This window comes from Anomalospiza imberbis, chromosome 9 (assembly GCF_031753505.1).
Source record: "Anomalospiza imberbis isolate Cuckoo-Finch-1a 21T00152 chromosome 9, ASM3175350v1, whole genome shotgun sequence".
Classification (NCBI taxonomy): Eukaryota; Metazoa; Chordata; class Aves; order Passeriformes; family Viduidae; genus Anomalospiza; species Anomalospiza imberbis.
Genome location: NC_089689.1, coordinates 23,132,955 through 23,151,991, shown reverse-complemented (window position 1 = coordinate 23,151,991; position 19,037 = coordinate 23,132,955). Strand labels below are relative to the sequence as shown.

The following is a 19,037-nucleotide window of genomic DNA, read 5'->3' as shown; positions in this document are numbered from 1 at the left end:
ATATCTTTTGGGATGGTGCCTTGTACTTTCCAAGAGTTGTCTCGCTGCAGCAGTTATTACAAGAAACTAAACCAAACCCTCCTATTTGTAAATTGGATAGAAAAAGCACAACTCAAACTGGTATTTGGTTTAGGACTGAAGGGTTCATACAGTGCTTAAGAAGCATTTTAGACAAAAGCAAACTTTTTGCCAAACATTTGAGGGGGAAGAGAAAATTTCTTCTTTTGCTGTCTGAACGCAGTTATAAACCAGGATGCCAAAACTGCCTGGCACTGCTGCCCATAGTGAAATACACTGTGCGTCTCCCACTTTACATGCAATGCTCATGTTTCTTTCATCCTGCCCAGTTCAGTTTCTACAGTGTTATCCTGAAGAGAAAATCCTGTCCCCACAACCCCTGGCATTAAAGGTGGCAGACTCAACAAGGGGAGATTAGGAACTTGTAGGCACGGAGTGCTTTTACATTAATTTCTATACAGCACAATCATGAAATAGCAGGACCCCACAAGCACTGCTGCCCTGTAGAATAGGTATTTATCCAAAGCTGAAGTCTTATGAGTGAGAATTGACTGAGCTTCTCTAAGCATCTTCTCTCTTCAACCATCTCACTTGCCTCCCTTGATGCACAACTCGTCACTGCTGGTTTAACATCTAGTGACTGAGCAGGTTTTCTCATGCAACTGCTGCTAAGCACTGTGCTGAAGCAAGGCAGACACAGCTGATCTGACTCACACAGGAGAAAAGAGCAGAGGTACTACACAGAGATTTCCTGTAGCTGGGAAAAAAAAAAAAAAAAACAAAAAACAAAACAAAACAATGTGCTTTATGTTGGTTTTGTAACAGCTTATGCACCAAGTTCATGTCAGAAAAAGGTTCAGATTGCTCCAGAGGAAGGTTTAAAGGTTTTCTTTATTTAGCAAGCACATAGAGATTGGCAAAAGCACTCCCTTCCCTATCCCAAAGAGCTTCTGCAGTTCAGAAAGGTAAGGAAAAGGCATTAAAAGGCAGAAAGTAAAAAGAGGATAGAGCATACCTCAGCTGAGGAGATTAGAAGATTCAATAAAGACACCTATTGTTACCAACAGAAATACTCTACAAACACACAGGCTGAAACCCACCATCTTAAATTAAGCAATCCATGAAAAATAGCAGAGAGATGCAAGATTAAATTCTTCCATGCTCCTCTATCTCCCCTGGAAGGCTTATAAAGCTCTGCAGATCACAAGAGTGTGCACACTGCTGCTATATGAAACCACAGTATGTATACACATATATGTATTAATATTTTTACATTATCTAATTGTCTCCTTTTTTACCTGATCAGGCAAATCCTCTTCGCATTGTCTCGCAGTTTTCATTCGCAGCCATTAACCCTGGGATGTTTGGACTGTGGCAAGGGCACAGCCCCGGGTCTCCAAGTCCTGCTGCACCACAGCTTGAAGAAATAACCTGTTTGTGCCAAGGAGCCAACTGCTGCCCCCCAGACAGAAGGCCAGCAGAGCTGTCACAGATCATAGCCTTCAGAGACATCTGTGCCACAACAGGAATACTCTAATACTTGAACTGGTCCTGAACCTCACACCAGAGGAGGAAAGTAATCCCCTAAGCTGCAAGTTTCTTAAATGCTGGCAGCCAGAAACTGCCAACCGGTAACGAGAGCTGGCAGCTCTGGTCTGAACTGAGTGGTTTTTCCATTGAACTCTCCCCTTCTTCCCCAGTTCAGCCTGGGCAGCAGCACACAGATGTAAGACAGAATTTTCCACAAGACCTCAGAATTCCCTCATGAGCCAGCTCTTCTTATTAAGGACAAATTGTTCCTGGTGGGGGATATCCTACACTGAGGCAATCCTCAAGTGCATGTTTATGGTCTCCTCTGCTTGCTCCTACTCCCAAAGTGAGACTTAAAATCTCCTTCCAAAAGGTGCAAATCCAATGGGCTTTGCCCCTTTCAGTCCATCCTTGAGGAGATGCTACATCTTCAGGGTGAGGTTTCAGCAAAAGTTTAGCCTCTGCAGATTTACCAGCAGAAAGGTATCTAGCACTACTGAAAAATTCCCTGCTTTTCCCCACCCCTTTCAGACCAGCTCTGCAAATCTTTCCACTGTAAAGTTCCAAGTTGGAAGAGATGATCTACCTTAGAGGTCTTTTCCAACCCAAATGATTCTATGATTTTAAGTTCAACAAGATGTTTAATGGGAAGCTACACACGACAAAACAACCTCTTTTGTAAGAGACTCTTACATAAAATAGGCTATTTTAAAATGAGCCTGGCAGCCTCTCAGTTTATTTTCTAGAGAATATTATGCTGCACAAATCTCCTTTAAGAACAGCCTGGAGTAGAGCACGTATACACGTGCTGCAGAGCCAGCAGAATGGTGGTCAGGGGATCAGCTGCTGATTGAGCAAGGAATCATGAGAAATCCAGGCCAAAAATGTCTCCAACAGCAGGTGCACAATAGGTTTCTGTTTCCTACACCACTCCAAGTCACTTTTCTTTCACACATGTGCCAAATGAATTATCACTGCACAACGATATGAATACAGTCATTTGATAAACCTGTATAATCAAGAAAAGGTATCAGTGCCTCAGGCAATGGCCTCATCTTCTCCTGTGCCCAGAAGGATCTTCAGGACTTCAGTTTTGATGGTGAAAACTGAACTTTTATACACATACCTGTGCATGTGGCCACATGAAGTATTTAACTCTAATAAATACTCACTTTATACAGATGGATATATATGAAAAATATCCCTTGTGACAGATAACTGTAAGGCAAGCACTCATTAAGCCACAGAACAAAGTTTATTGGATCTCCTCAAATTCTTTATACAGTTTTGCTGCTAAATGGACACGACACATTCGCATATTGCCTTTAATTTTTATTTCAATCATAAGTCCATCTTGAAAGAAGTGGTAACACATTTAATGGCATCTTCAATAAATAAAATGACAAAAAATCTAGTCCTTGCACAGACACATTACAATCCACTCCAAATTCAATACTGCCAAAACATTATTGGGTGTTTTTCTAAAACTTGTTTCAGAGGTTGTTTTTTTTTTGTTTCAGCACTTAAATACACAGAAAAGTATATGATGAGAGAAAATTCTGAACAGAACTTGTAAAAAACAGTACCTTAGAAGCAAGAGCTATTGAAATCTCTCTAATTGGATTAAAGAACCCAGTTTGAAGTATTTTTCGAAAAACCCTGATTCTAACCTTCATATGAAAACATGCAGTTTTGCTGGATTCTATCCATGTCAGCATACTTATACAGAGTTAACAAGAGTTAAATTCCAGGTTTTCTTATTTTATTTTTTTAAATGAGAAATTCATAAAGTGAGAGCATTGGCCTCCCACACTCATAAAAGCAGTCATGGTCCATATATTCTGCAGTAGTTAACAGTTATTTGTGGCCAGTCCATTGCCTGAACTCCTACCAGACTGGAAAAGCTACTGCAGTTTACCCTTGGTTCTGCACCCGTCTCTTCCCCAGTCCAGGAGCCTCAATAACCTCAGCAAGATGAGAATTCCTGAAAATACAAACCTGACTGCAAGATGAGGACCAACACATCTGATTCTAATTAAAAACTAAGCTTAATTTAAACCTTCTCCTAAATAGAGAAATTAATGACTAAAGAAAAGCTGAGCGTCAAGATCTCCAAATTGCAATTCTGTGTAATTAGCATGTCACAAACCAATCAGAGTGTCAGTTAATGTAGGAACAACCACTCTAGCACTAAAATCAGTTAAAACTCTCATCTTCATGCCATCAGTGGAAGCTTAGGGCACAAAAGGAATGCATGGCTGGGGCCCCCCAAACCTATGCATACTATATAGGGGACAGAAAAGCTTAAACAAAAGACAAAATTGCACCCCATCTGTGCAAATATTTCAACCAGGTTGTTTCAACCAGTTTCCTGCTCGTGCCAGCTCCTCCTGCTGACTGCATTTGGCTTATTCAAGAGAACATGGGGAAGCAGGACTCTGTTTCAGGGAATAAAACTTTTTTCTGCAATTATCTTCCCCTCAGCTGACCACATTGTAACAAAAGTGCAATAACTTACAAACTTCTCAAACAAACAGCTATTAAAAGTACACGTTTTTAGGGAAACATATTCACTAGTTTAACCATAAAAATATTTCCCCAGGTAACAAACCTTAAAGCATTTGGTAACACAGTATTTCAATAATAATACAGAAAAACCCTTCTACTTGTTACAAAAGACAGAACTGTCAGAAGATTTTGCTTACTGTACACTTTTTAAGAACTTTGCCATCTTGTGAAGACTATGCTATCGTTAAGAACATAGCTATCATTTAAGATAAATGACTATTGAAATACTAAACTGACTTTATTAATCTTTTGCAAATGAAAACAAGGAAAAATCCAGGGCCATGTCAGCCAAGAACTTGCAGGACAGTTTACATCCAGAGTCATAAGGAAGCACCACTTTCCATAAAGTACTTTGTATGTCTGTTCCTGAAAAGCATATTGAATAGTTTTTTGACAACTGCTAAAACAGATTCTCACACTAACTGTAGCTTGACTTAGAGAATTCAGGTCTGGGGATATATAAGGGAATTTTGGGCAAAATTATATTAAAAAAAAAAAAAAAAAAAAAAACTGGTCCAAGCATCCAAAAAAAACCCAAGGTATAGGGGTCCTTCATTGATTAATGCTGTTCAGTTGATCTTTAAAAAGAAAGTAGGAGTACAGCAATAAGGAAAAAGAAGGACTGCCCATGATAGGCACAGAACTGTGACAGAATAAACAGTTTCTTTAGAAAGATGTATTAACTGTGATTCTGCCATGTGAGTAACTGAACTTACAGTAATGGAGAACCCTGAAACTTGTATACTATAGCCACAAGAAATGATTTCCTATTTAAAAAACAGATCCATTTCTAATAAACTGTTTTACCAATCATCATTAGATATGTGAAAAAAATAAAAAAATCTTTAAAATAATTACAAAGAGTGGACTGCAGTAGCAGCTATTCAAGCAAGATTCAAGCACAAGTTTAAATGGAGTTTCAAGCTGGGAATTAGCCTTCTTTGTCGAAAATTTGTACAACTTTTTCAAAAACCTAAAAAGATAAAGAAGAATGTTTTGAAGTGTTCATCAAACAGTTACTCCAAGTTAAACCAACATAAACAGTATTTGACACTACTTAAAAAAATATAGCGTTCTTTTAGAACATTCACAGTAATTCTTTAACAGTGAAACTGGCATCAATTTTGGGAAGCAGACAGAAGAGCAACACTACTTGAGAAGAGCAAAAGCTCATGAAAATGAAGAAGGCAAGACCCTGTTAAACACAGAAATACTGGAGATGTGTTAGGTCCAGCTCACAGTCAAGCAAAACAGATCAATTTCCTCAAGTTATTCACATCCTATTGGGTCCTTCAAGAGTCAAATCAAGAGTTCCACAACATCCCCGAGTAACAACATCAATGCTTAATTAGCAGGCTAATCACACACACACCCCTCAGAAGAATGCCAAAAATATGCACCCTGCCATCCCCATGGTTTTTTGGTGTATATACTTACTTCATCAACAGATTTAGAGGCATCCACTTTTCTGACTTTTCCCATTCTCTCATACAAATCTATGATAGGCTTAGTAGACTGCAGATACGTATGAATTCTAAGAGAAAGCACAAGGAGAAAAAGAACACATTACATAGAAAAATATAAAGAGAAGGGAACTGAAAAGTTTTGAAGACAGTACCTCTTCTCCAGGCTCTCCCGGTTATCATCACTCCTACCACTGCTCTTGCCTCTTTCAAGACACCGGCCAATACATATCTACAAAAAAACATCAAAAGGATGACTGCAGCCAGGAACACCAGCTGCCATCCTGAGAGCAGGAACAAACAAAAATCCTGTAAATCTAAATTGGCCTGGCACACAAAACACAGTCCAGATGTAACCAGAAGTCACATAGGAAATTAGTGTCTTCTACAGAAGGATGATGGTCTACAATTCAGTTTTTGAGAACAGGATTGGGGTCAGAGGAAGTAAAAGCAGCATCAACCTCTGTGATTTGACTGGATCCCCAACCTGAGATATAAAAAAAGAAAATTACCTGATTTTCAAGGATGTGTTCAGGCTTTCTGAAAAGCAGCATGTCAAATGGGACTATTAGTATATGTCTGCACTAAAGGAAAGTCACTGTATGTTCTCTCAAGAATTTTGTAAGGCAAACTGACAATACTAAGTTACTGTCAGTTAAAATGTTCTTACCTGACATTGCTATAATGAAGACTTCAAAATCTAAGTAAAAAATTAAGTGCTAACCATAGCTAGAAGTGCTCCAATGAACTAACTTTTTTAAACCTTTAGCTAAATAAGCAAAGCTGACACATGTACACTCCGTGAATACTTTTATCCTACTCATGCAAGAGGAAAAGAGTTAAAAATATTTTTCCTACACAGTACAATCATGGTAAAGATCATTTAGGCATTGCGTATTTTTAGATCTAGTAAAAAAATCAGAATCACAAAAATTAAGCCCCCACCAAGTGAAAAAATTAATTTAGTCTTATTTAAGGTTTTAACAGAAAAATAATAATCCTTCATGCACTCTTTAAGATTACAAAATGATTGCAAATAAGTAAAAAAAAAAAAAAAAAAAACACCAAAATCTCAGGAAGCTGGGGAAAGGGGCAACAGGAAAAAAGTCAGCTTAAGGTGCTGGGATACTCATAACAGTTTTTCTGTTCAAGGGCACTGACAAATTAAAAAGACAGCACATCACAGCACTTGTTAAATGAATGTAATGCATCACTGTCAAAATGCCCTTGTAATTTAATGACTTGCTGAATAAAATGTTGATTACTGACTATCCTACATCACAGCTCAACTATAAAATAAAGATTGCTGCCGCACTTCAGAATTAAAGCAGACATTGTACCAAGTTCATTTTGGACTAAAAAACAAATTACTAAGAGTAAACAGAGCAATATTTTCTGAAAAGTAACCAAATAATTTTGTAAAATGTATTTAAAGTTTTGATAAATTTTCTTTAAGAATGCAATTGCCTGGAGTACTTCCTCAATATAATTTATTCACATATGATTACACCAAGTGTCATTAGCTGTCTATTGCAATAAACAGGCAGCTTTTCATGTGCTAAAACAAGTTGCCAAAAAATCCTTCAAAGACCCAGGCCAAGTTTTCCTTCTACTCTTACATTAGTCCATTTTCCCTGTCAGAGTTTAATTGTTCTTCTTGAATGATTCCCACAATATTGCAAGAAAGGAAGTTTCAGAATTACACACTTCATTACCTCATTGTCACAATCAAAAAAGAGAACAAAGGAAACATCCGCTTTTCCATCCATAGTCTTATTCCAGCCTTGAAGATTATCTTCATTCCTGGGAAATCCATCAATCAAAAACTTGTTCTTCTGGGAATTGGCAGCCATTGTTTGATCCATAGCCTGATAAAAGATAATTCAATTCACAATCTCCTGCACATATTTATCTACTTATTAATTTACCCCCAAGATGTTGACATGGTAAGTTGAGAAGCATTTATTTTAGGATTATTGCAGATTTACAAAATGTGCTTTTGTTTCACTTTCAATGCATGCTGGTTAATTCACTGATGCACCAACACAGCTATTGTTCAAATTGAAGTAATTATTTCACAAAGCTTAAAAATCTCGTAATAAACAAATCTCATAATAAATCCTAGCTTTAAAGCTTATTTTCTACAAGATACTGGGAAGTGTCTTTACACAATAAGACATCAGAACATCCCTGATCTAAACTTAATTTGAAGGGAAAAGCTCCAGATAAATTTAGTGCCATGAAGAGAAGCCTTCTTTTGACTTAAAAGAGATACTCTCATTGTTTTCACGGACATCCAATAGAGGCTGAAGCTTTTCCTTTCACAAGAACATCAGTAGGTGCTCATCTCCTTCACCTGACTATCTATTTTGACAAAACTTAGAAAACTTAGTGCCTTTAAGGCCTCTAACATTCAAATCAAATATGACTGAATGGACCAAGAGGTCCAAAAGCTAGTGCAAGGAAATAATAGTTTCACTGCTTTTCCTAGAGCTACTAAAAAATAAAAGAAAATAAAAATAACCCATTTTCACAGATCCCCAGGTATGAAAGGCCATCAGCTCTCCAGCAGTCAGAAAGAAACACAAGTGATTGCTGAGAGAAGCAGCTCCATGTCTGCCCATTCATACTGCTCACACTGGAGGAAAAGCAGCCCTGTCAGAAAACAGCCACTGCTTTGCTGCTTACTCTGCAGGAGTGACCCAGCAAGGAAATAGCCCTTCCCTTACCCTCTTCAGCAAGCTGATTGTTATTTCAACCGGCACGATTTCCCCCTCCTTAATGTAGTTCTCAATGAGTTCTCCATACTGGGAGCCTGGCCTTTTCCGCTCGTCCCGGAGAAGGTCACCAGCAGAAAGGTGTGTGTAGCCATATTTCTGCAACAGAAAAAACAAGCAAAGGCTCCCTTCAGTCAGAGCATTTGTGCAAACCTAACATCAGCCAGCAGTGTCAGCCCTCTTTACACTTGCATTGCAACAGGAAAACCCAGGGAACAGTATCTTGCTAGCGATGGATCTGCTCCATCTTCCGTGTGCAATCTGACAATAGAGCACACTCTGCACACAACACACAAAGAACCAGAGTCATTAAGGATGGAAAAGACCTCCAAAATCATCAAGTCCAGCCTTTGACCAAACACCATAGTGACAACTAAACCAAAGCTTTAAGTTCCACATGCAGTCATTTCTTGAACACTTCCACGAATGGTGACTCCACCACCTCCCTGGGCAGCCTGTTCCAGTGTCTGACAACTTTATCAGTGAGGAAATTCTTCCAGATGTCCAACCTGAACCTCTCCTGCTGCACCTTGAGGCCATTTCCTCTTGTCCTGTTGCTGGTTGCCTGGGAGGCTGACTCTTATCTTAGTACGAACTCCTTTCAGGGAGTTGTGAATGACAAGGTTTCCCTTAGCCTCCTTTTCTTCAGGCTAAAACCCCTGAGCTCCCTGAGCTGCTGCTCACAGGACTCACTCTCCAGACCCTTCATCAGCTCCAGTACCCTTCTCTGGACACACTCCAGCACCTCAATGTCTTTTTGAGGTGAGGGGCCCAGAACTGGACATCCTTGGGTAAAATGCTCAACAGGGCTTTGGTCAGGTATTTCTGTACTGTTTTCAAATGCAATTTTGTTATGTTTGGAAACAAGATAAGACAGGAATTTTGTTTAATTACCTACTTAAAGAAAACACATAGGGTGATTGCAGGTCCTTTGGAGCTGGAGGAATGTCCCAAGCACAGGCTAAGTCAGAAATCCCTATGTTCATATTGTGGTTCTGGCACCAACTTCCTCCCCCACCTTGGTGAAATCACCTATAACACAGCAGCTGCACAGTCCTCCTGCCCCTGCTACCTCCTTCCCTGGGATGACCATGGAGAGCAGCACTTGGGGAAAAGCAGTGACTTCTCCTAAGGATGACGTGGTAGATGAAGGTAAATAGCTACACTGGTTCCACCTTCTGTCACACCACACAGAGTAAACAGAGATCAGATTCATATCTATCAATATGACAGCACTGTGCAGGAAAACAGCACACACTATTGTTCTGTCACCTCAAACTACAGCTAAAATAGTCACTTATGAAAAATACTGATGGAAGTAATTTCTCAGGCATTTATCATTGTAAACAGATACCTAGTGCAAGCATACAAACACATTCTTACCAAAGAGAAATGCATTGTCAGAAATAATAATTTTCTCAGCTCATTTAACACTGCAAGAAAACTAACAAAGTGCACTATGCTCCTCAACCAAATATAAGACCATCAAAACAGGCAATAAAGACATCTCCTTGGTATTACCTAAGCTAGCTATATATCCAAAACACAGCACACACATACATTCTCATCTGAAAGTTTTTACACAAAACAAAAACAGCAGCAAAAAACTTCAAGGTTATCAGTTTGGCTGCAGCAACATCCAAAGCAAATTTCAAACAAGGTGTCTGAGAGGCATAATAATGTGACTACACACTTGGTGAGGCTGTGAACTTTGGATTTAAAAACTTGGCTACTGAACTAAGTACAACAGAATTATTACACAACCCACTAAGTGACTTTAAAACATTTCAGTTGCTTTCCAATTTCACCCACAAAAGCATGGAAAGTTAGTTCTGCCATAGTCATAATTTAAGAAGGGATATAATTACTTAAATCTCCAAAACTGTACACAGTTGGCAAGAAACAGAAGCAAGATTTTGCTGTAAATAAGTGTGAAGGAAAAGCTTCACAGACATCCTCTGTAAGCTCACTGTACTCTTGCTTTAATGTACATTGCATTTGGATATGCCTAACTAATTGCAAATCTAAATATTTCTAACCTACAGAAGCCATAAACCAGAATAAATTGTTCCTTATAAGCAAGAGACATTACTCTGCTGAATGCTAAATTAACATGTAGCTCTTCTTGCTAAAGTTATAGAATGATGATTTTTTTTAACATCAGGTTTCTACAAAGAAAAAAACTGGAGGAAAATATAATCCCTTAGGTTTTAGAGGATTACCAAACCATTTAATTTTCCTTGGCATTTCCCTTTTCATGCATGAAAATGAAATTGAGTCAGAAAATTTTTGGAATTCTCTGTCTTTTGCAAGAGCAAACTAAAGTAGTTTTTAACGGCTGAACTGGAAAGCAAAAAACAGAAGTGTTTTAAAGTGCTTTTGTACAAATAGACTTGTTTGAGATAATAATAAATTATATTCAAGACTAACCCTCAGAATGGCTTAACCAGGCAATAAGAAAAACAAACCTCTCCTTCAGGGGCAAAACATCTATTTGTGAACTGTACTGAGCCAAGAGCCAAAGAAAACACGTGGGCTTAAACAATGCAAACAAGGGGGGAGAACGGCTTGGCTGCTGCTCCACACACAGAAGGCTTCAGAGATGTGGAGCTCGTGCTACCCTTGCCAGTTTTAATCAAGATGTTCAGGGCACAGTTTTCTTTCATTTTAGGTCATAGAAAGCCTCAGCAAGGGTCCTGAACTGCAGCAAATCATTGCAGCGCCAAGGGCTCGCAGAAGAGACTGTGACGTAACCGCACAAAACACGGGTCAAAACGCTCTCAGGTCTGGACAAGGTCTGCCTTGTGGCAGCAGGACTTCCCAGCAGTGCCAAGCACATCTTGATGCAATCCCCAGAATGTGACTCATTGCCTCTCCTGCATTCTCCTCCGCAATCAAAAAGGGAGCAGGACTGTGGCTGCCAAATAATGAAAAAGCAGCTTTCCCAGCCCTTTCTAGGCACATAATGTCAGACTGAAAGGACGACTTGGAAAAAAAAAAAAAAAAAAAGGTCCAAAATAATTTCCAAATACTTGGATGCCAAGCACCTAAAATCTGGAGAGATTTTGGTATTACAGAGAAGAAAAAAGAAAATATAGAATTAACTATTCTAAAATGTATTTCAGAGATAATGTTTTCTGCTATGTTGTCAGACTGGTGTGATCTAGAAGAAGGAAAAAAGATTAAATCGGTAAGTTACTATTACATAAGTCCTCATTACTACACCAGTAGTGCAAGCCCTTGGTGCTGTGATGATTTGCTCCAATTCAGGACACTTGCTGAGGGTTTCTTTCACCTAAAATTAAAGGAAATTTTGTGCCCCAAACACCTTGATTAAAACTGGCAAGAGTAGATTGAGCACCACATCTATTTATTAGACAAGTTCTCACTATTTTTAAACCATTTTTTGAAATATGGGTCTCCAAATATAACTTACAACAATCGACTGTGAAAGAAAAAGTGCTGTCTTCAACACCATTCAAGATCATCCTCCTCTTTTGCTTTAAAAAAATAAAACATAAAAATAAATTTTAATAAAATCCCAATGAAACGGAAAGGTCAGCTCAAGTTTCCATCAATCCCATCACAGCAGCAGTGGACAGGGCAGATCAGAATACCACTTGCTGTTTGATCTGCCTGGTCAGTCACAGCAGGACAAACTGGGACACATGAGCTGTGAGCTCCACATCTCCAAATTCCAACCCGAGACAGCAGCCTCCTCGGGATGCCCTTCCCTCCCCTCCTGCCCTTCCAGCTTCCTTCTGTCAGCTGGGATTTGCAACTTTCACTCTGCAGACAGAATACGCTTTGTTTTCAGTAAATACAATAAACAGATGCACAGAAATGGAAATCCATGAGTCACATCAGGCTGGAACCAGGCGGAGTCTGCCCCAGCAATCTCGGGCAGTCAGGAAGGATCAGAGGTGTCAGGAAGGATCAGAGGTGTGCAGCAGCTGATGCTGGGACTCCTTCCACAGCCCCTTCCGAGGGGCACGGGGTTTATTTCTGATTCAGCCCTGGTGGTCCTGCAACAAATCTCCCCACTAAACACACAGCTTGAGATTTCCTTAAGAGAGCAGAAGCCAAGAAGCAAGAGAAACACAAATTACTGCTTTGACCTTGACTCCTATCTTGGCTTATCAATGTTAGTTTGAAAATGAAAGTCACAGGTCTTAAGATTTAAACAAATAAAATACAAACTTTTATTGCCCTAGTTCTGACCTCTCATATCTTGGGCAATTTTAATAAATAACCAAAATTTGTTACATACACCATTCAAAAACTAGTTAAAATAAAAACAGAACTGTGCAAAGCAGTTCTTGTGCAGCCGTCGGGATTTTTTTAACCTAGAAAGCGTTTGTCTGTCCTACTAGCACATGGAATTAAATCTCTGGGGTACAGACTATAATGCAGCAATAGACCTTCCGTCTGCTTATTCCAATTTTAAAAAATAAAGAAATTTTCTTAGTTTGAAATATGTTCTTGTCTCTGGAAAAGAAAAACAAACAAAACCCCACATTAACAAACCAAAACACACAATGGACATCCCACTGACAGTGTCTCCAAGGGAGAGGGAGGCAAACAGAGCACCCCAGGTGCTTCAGGAGCACTGACTCAATACAGGGCACCCAGTATGTTCAGGAAAGTCCAAAATTTAATGCCTAGTGTTCTGCAAAATGGAAATGTTCAGGGATAAATCTTCAGGGGGTAGATTTAAACACTCAGCATGTTTTTTTAAAAAAGCTCCAAAGTTCAGAAATATAAATTTATATTCTAAAAATCAACTATAAGAACTTAAGGCTAAGTAGAATACTAATACATGATACTAATTAAAGAGATTTCAAAAGTTGAGTTTAAACCCTGTTTTTATTTCAAGGAAGTTAACTGTATCTCAGCAGACTTCCAGAAGACAATTAACACATGACAGCAAAACCTAAATCCTCTGCTACTTTCAGAGGACCATTTCTGATACAATGAATACTTCTTTGCATTGTTTCCTTCACCCTAGAAAATCTCCTTATCATATATCCCAAAGCAACTTAACAGCTTTTTCCATTTGGATATTAACTTATACTCTTATAAAAACAAGGAGGCTCAGCATCCCACTTTGTGGAATTAATTTTAGATTTAACCACAAACATACAGGATAGGGCTGTGGTGGAGGTGAATTATATTTTAGGTACACAGAGAGAAATGCCTTGCATAGCCCAAATCTCTACAGATCACCTTGCCAAAACAAACAGACAAAAAAATTACAACTCAAATCTTGCTTGGAATAAAGACAAGTGATTTAGTTACTATTCTTCCCATCAACCAAAGATTTTGCATCTCAAGCAGAGGTTACAAAGATTTAGAATTTAAGCACAAGAAAGCATATTTTGGGCAGATTTGCTGAATGCATTATTTTTCCTTGACTTTACCATAATGATTTTATACATAAAGTTCTGAAGTCAGCAATAAAGCACATTTCATTATCTCACAGTCACAGAAGATACACTGTGGAAAGCATGAAGGTTATTGCAAGAACCTGCATTCAAATGACATCATTCAACTATAGCTCAAATATTCTGCCTCACATGACAGCAACGCAACAGTCCCCGATGATGGCAAGCTCCACCTAAAAAGCTGTCGAAGGTTTCAGGAGTTAATCTGCAAAGCTGGAAGGGAGAGGATAAGAACTTAAGAGGGAATTCTGCTTCATCCCTCTCTAAATAGGAGGAACTGCTCCAGAACAGCAGCAATTCTGCTGTATTTGCATTTCCCTGACAATTCTGTGTCTGTGGAACATACAGGAGTCAAGTCTTCCCTCCATATCGGAGAAAACCAGCCTGGTTCAGCTGTCTCATCCAACCTTATCTGTGGAGATAAAGAATCCTAATCACTTACCCACTGCTCCCTTTCTTACATTATGTCAATACCCGTTTCCACTTGTTATTAGGTCTTCTTCCCTCAAATAATTTCTCCATTTGTGTCCAAATTTGGCAGGAATACATGCCTTCTCCACATTCAGGGACTCCAGCACACACATATTGAGCAGTTATGATTTACACTAGTATTAAACAAATACATTTTTCAGCTACATAATGGGATATCCATCTCCCTTTTTTGGGAATGTAAAGCACAGTCTGAAAAAAAAAATACAAAACTTCTTTGAGAAATTGTTCCCAGGTACTTAGTACATAATATCCCCCTTACTCTACAAAACACACACATTTGGTTTTTCATAAAAATGGTTTGATGCTAAATTCATACAAGAGCTCACCTCAGCCAAATGAGACTTCTTCCACATGTGATGTACTCTGTCCCAAATCTCCAGTATGAATAGCAACCAAGACATATTTATAGCTCATACTGACTTTTTGTTCAGCACAACCTTCAGCTCTACAGCAAGATACTGGGTCAGATTCATTCCAAATGTAAACTAATATTATTCTGTCCATTTGCAACAAGGATGAATGAGGTCTATTATTACTCAGCTACAGCCCCCTTTTCTCTGTGGCAAACTGCCAACAGGGTTTAAAACACAAATAAAAATACACTTTCAACCTAAAGGCAGCATTGACTGCACACAGGCTGCTCGCTCGCCTGCAGCAGGGCTCTCTGGGGGCTGCCAGGGGCCACGGTGAGGATTTGTGCTTAGACAAGCTGCTGCTATCCAGTACCTCTGCTGTGTTTCACGCACACTTCCCTGTTCATGTGCCCTTTTTCTAAAGTTTTCCAGCACACTTGCATCAGTCCAGCTGTTCATTAAACTACCTCAGACCCTCCCTGCCTCCCAGTTTAGCCAGTGACTCTCGTGGAGGTGTCTGAGCCAGCAGGAAGGTTGTCCTTTGCATTCAACAGGTCTGAGTCCTTTCTACTGTCAGCTCACTGACTTCAATAAACTTTTTTCCATGTAGTGAACAGGATTAGCAGAATTAAAGCAAATTTGCATTTATTCGAATTTGGATTTCCCTTTCCAGGCTTAGAGAAGAAAATAAATACCGCACAAGCAAGGTTTTTCTTTTTGCCTTTCTAGCTGGAAATACGATTTGAGTAGCAATGGCTCATTTGAACTCCTCCTTATAAAGTGGTCTTTATCCAATTATATCAGCCTATCCAGCCATAGGCATTTATCCTCCTAAACACAGGCCAGCAGCCACACAAGGTACTTCAGCCCTGAGGCTACACTAATGGTTTGCTGAAAGCCATTAATGACAGCCTACAAGGTTCCCCTATAGTTTAAGCTCATTTGTTTGCTACGTGCCAGGGGCTGAATTTGACCTTACCAAAAAGGCTTTATGAGCGCTGTGAACCTTCCATCCCACAATTTAATTTAATGAATATGCTGGTTTGAATGTGAGTCTGTAATTTGAGGTTTAAATCCTTCAGAACTAAAGTCATAACGGCATTTTTTTAGTCTGGACCAAATTCACCTAACTTAGTTATACAACACCGAGGTCTGGGATGTAGCAGCAGCATGGATAAACTGTAACAGCACTCCCAGGGTACCACCAGAACAGGGGACACACACAACGAGTCTGTTCCAGGAGTTTTAGGGTTCTTTCCCACCAACAGATTCAGGAACAGGCACATCACCACAGCTCTTAGCCATATCTTTCAGTGAGGGTATGACTAAGTTTTGATCCTATATGGCTTTCAATTAGAAAAGTACATACAACCACTCAGTAAAAAAAAAAAAGGGGGACAAAAAGATAAAAGAGCTGTTTCAAATCCAACACACACACATGTCTGGAAGCATTCATCCCTAACTACTTCCGTAATTATCCACCTGGATACACTGTAATTATCCCTGCGGTTTTAAAAAGACAGTACTACACCATGTATCATCCACTGTTCTTTCTTATATATTTGCTGTCTCAAAAGGCTGGAAAAAATGTATTTGGAAAACTGAAAATTTGATAATATAACTGAAAGTTTAATCAAATTATACTGTCAGTCAGGCTCTTTAAAAAGGAGGAACAAGATGAATGATCTATGGGATCAGTATATCCTTTGATCTCTATATTGTGTCACAGGAAAAAAAAAATGTTCTATTTTTAACATATTACTTCCACAACCTACTGAAATGGCACTGGGTAAAAAAGCCAACACCCTGCAATGCCTACTGTACCAGCTGTAACATTTATGGGACAGGCCTCTGGAGACATGGACCTTGATCCACTTGAAGTGCACGTATCCCCAGTGGCTATCAGACACCTCACCTCCTCTCCCAGGCCACAGCTCCGGCTGCCTGAGCATCCGGGTGGCAGCCCCGCAGGCACCTACGTGGCCGTGCAGACGTGTCGGGAGCCACCCACTCGGGATGGGCCGCGGCGCTGGCCTGACAAGGCAGCACCGCCCGGACAGCCGGGAGCTTCTGCCTCCGCCGAGGCACAGCGGGCAATCGGTGCTCCCGGCCGAAACCGGAGCAGCCTCCAGACTGCCAGCGAGTGTCCCCGAAGTGGATGCAAAAACCCCAGTGGTGTCCCCAGCGTGGACGCCGGCGCAGGCAGACCCACCCGTAGAGAGTTTCCCTTTTCCCTCCACCCGCGAAGCTGAGGGAAAAGGGAAAAGGCTAGGCGGCCTGACAGGGGCTGAAGGGGAACAGAGGGGCTGGAGTGGGGGCTGCCCCACCACTTCACCCACTACAGGGGAGATGTGGGTCAGTTATTTTGATTTATCGCATCGAAGGAGCGAGGAATGGATGGAGACTCGACAAGAGACTAGACCGAAAGGCAGATGGGGGTCCCGCCACGCAGCAGAGCGGGACACGACCCCCAGGTGACCACCCCATAGAGGGTCACGGGCCCCACAGGGGGATCCTACAACCCCCAGGACCCCCCTCGGCCGGGGCGCCGAGGGTCGCCAGGCCGCGCAGCCCCTCCACCTCACCTCCACGATACGGGCGCACTGCGTCCCCTTGCCCGCCCCGGGCCCGCCGAGGACGAAGACGACGACGGGCTTCATGAGGAGAAGGAGGCGGCGGCGTTGCAGCAGCAGGACAGCGGCGGCGGGGCGGCGGCCGTGGGGCGGCCGAAGGGCGGGCGGGGAGCGTTGGGGCCGAGGCCGGGACTGTGACCGGGGCTCTGACTGTGGCACCGCCGCCGCCGCTCTGTCCCCGCGGAGGGAAAGTGCTTCCGGGTCCCGGGCGGGGCGGGGCGGGCACGTGGCCGCGGGGCTGGCGGCGCGGGGACTCACAGTCCCGGACCCTGGCTGGAGAAGGCCGAGGCCGGCGCGGCGCTCCAGCGGGACCGGGCGTGTCGGTTCATTGTTCGCCTCGCCACGGCCCTTTCCGGCATGGCATGGCATGGCATGGCATGGCATGGCATGGCATGGCCCGGCCCGGCCCGGCCCGGCCCGACGGCAGCGGCGGCGCCCCCGCTGCTATGGCAACGCCGCCGCATCGCCGCACTGCGCCTGCGCGCTCCCCGCCCCCTGGCATTTTTAAACCCCCTGCGCGCGCGCTGGCGGTTGGTTTCCCCGGGGCGCGCTCTGATTGGCCGGGCGAGCCGTTCCCCGCCGCGCGCCGATTGGGCCGGGGCGGGCGGAGGGGGCGGGCTCCGCTCTCTGATTGGCCGGCGTGGACAGAGGGCCGGCCGGGGCCGCAGAAGGCGCCGGGGCAGGCGGGAGCGCCGGAGCCGGGGCTGGAGCCGCCGCCTCTCTCACGGCTGCTGCCCGGCCGAGCCGGGGGCCGCAGCGGGCGGGCCCCGCGCTGGGAAGAGGGAGAAGAGGAGCGGGCAGAGTTGCGGCCCGGCACGGATCGGAGGTACCCGCTCGGCGCCGGGAGGGCCCGCATCGCCCCAGCCCCGCCGAGCGCAGCGCGCCCGGTGCCCCTCTGCGAGTGCGGCTCGGGGTGTAAAGAGCTGCGGGAGGAGGGCGGTGGGCTTCTGCTTCGTGCTTGTCAAGTTGAAAGGGTGGGACTTTAAAAAAATGTCCTCTTCTGCAAGTTTGAGGTTTGTTTGGGCATTTGGCTTCTAAGGGGAGTTAATTAACTGCCGCTGGAAGCATCAGAGGTGGCCGAGTTCCTTGGAGGACTGCCTTAAAAGTAAAGTTCTTTCCTGGCGAGTTGAAATACAGAGGAAGCACCTTTGCTTGGCAAAGTTTCATGCTTAAGATGACTACAAAAATACTTCTTGCTTATTTGTTTAAAGGTATTGAGGTAATTGCCAAATTATATGAGCTGTCCGATGTTTTGTGTGTTGCTTTGTTTAGGCACCTCAAAAAAATCTAATCCTGCTAGTGTAAATAAATTAATGTGATTACATACTGATTTCTCCAGGGCTCTTTGAAGTCTGACTGCAAGTTTTGCACCATACTATTTGAGTTAAGCCAAGGCTTTATTTCAGAAGTCTTCAAAGTTTACGTGGTTGGAATGCTCAGTTGAAATATGAAGGCTAAAACAGGGCTTTGGGAAGCTGATCTAGTGTTAAATTTGCTAAATCGGTTTTTTTGTGCCATGGGAGTTTCTAATCAGTGATAACTCTTTCTCTCCCTAAACTATATCCAAGCAGTTTTTCCTTAAGCCTTATCTGCGAGCTTGTATTTTGGCCTACGCATCTTCCAAGGTTACACAAAGAAACTGCCAGGTGGACAGTAAAGGGTTTGTGTTGACTTTGTAACTCTGAGAACTTCGTAGGACAAAGTTTCTGCTTTGTTGGCCTCGACTTGAAACAAAAAAGTACCAACATTTTATGTATCC

General features: G+C 42.2%; 2 protein-coding genes across 3 annotated transcripts in view; one reads left to right on the top strand and one right to left on the bottom strand.

Moving 5' to 3' along the window:
• Positions 1 to 596: 596 nt before the first annotated feature.
• On the bottom strand, positions 597 to 17,663 carry CMPK1 (cytidine/uridine monophosphate kinase 1). Of its 2 annotated transcripts, none has more exons than XM_068198671.1 (6): positions 17,231 to 17,663; positions 8,309 to 8,455; positions 7,295 to 7,447; positions 5,735 to 5,811; positions 5,554 to 5,650; positions 597 to 775 (listed from the first exon to the last, which is right to left on the bottom strand). In XM_068198671.1, the coding sequence occupies exons 1-6, from the start codon at positions 17,660 to 17,662 to the stop codon at positions 755 to 757; spliced, it is 927 nt and encodes a 308-aa protein (XP_068054772.1). In that variant the 5' UTR covers position 17,663; the 3' UTR covers positions 597 to 754. The 2 variants fall into 2 exon arrangements, with proteins under 2 accessions (XP_068054772.1, XP_068054771.1); XM_068198670.1 differs by lacking the exon at positions 597 to 775 and adding an exon at positions 2,785 to 5,089 and having other exon boundaries at positions 17,231 to 17,656.
• STIL (STIL centriolar assembly protein) overlaps positions 17,641 to 19,037 on the top strand; it is a 19,166-nt gene continuing 17,769 nt past the window's right edge. The window contains exon 1 of the mRNA XM_068198672.1: positions 17,641 to 18,104. Within this exon, the coding sequence (XP_068054773.1) occupies positions 17,641 to 18,104 (464 nt within the window). The remainder of the gene's footprint in view (positions 18,105 to 19,037) is intronic.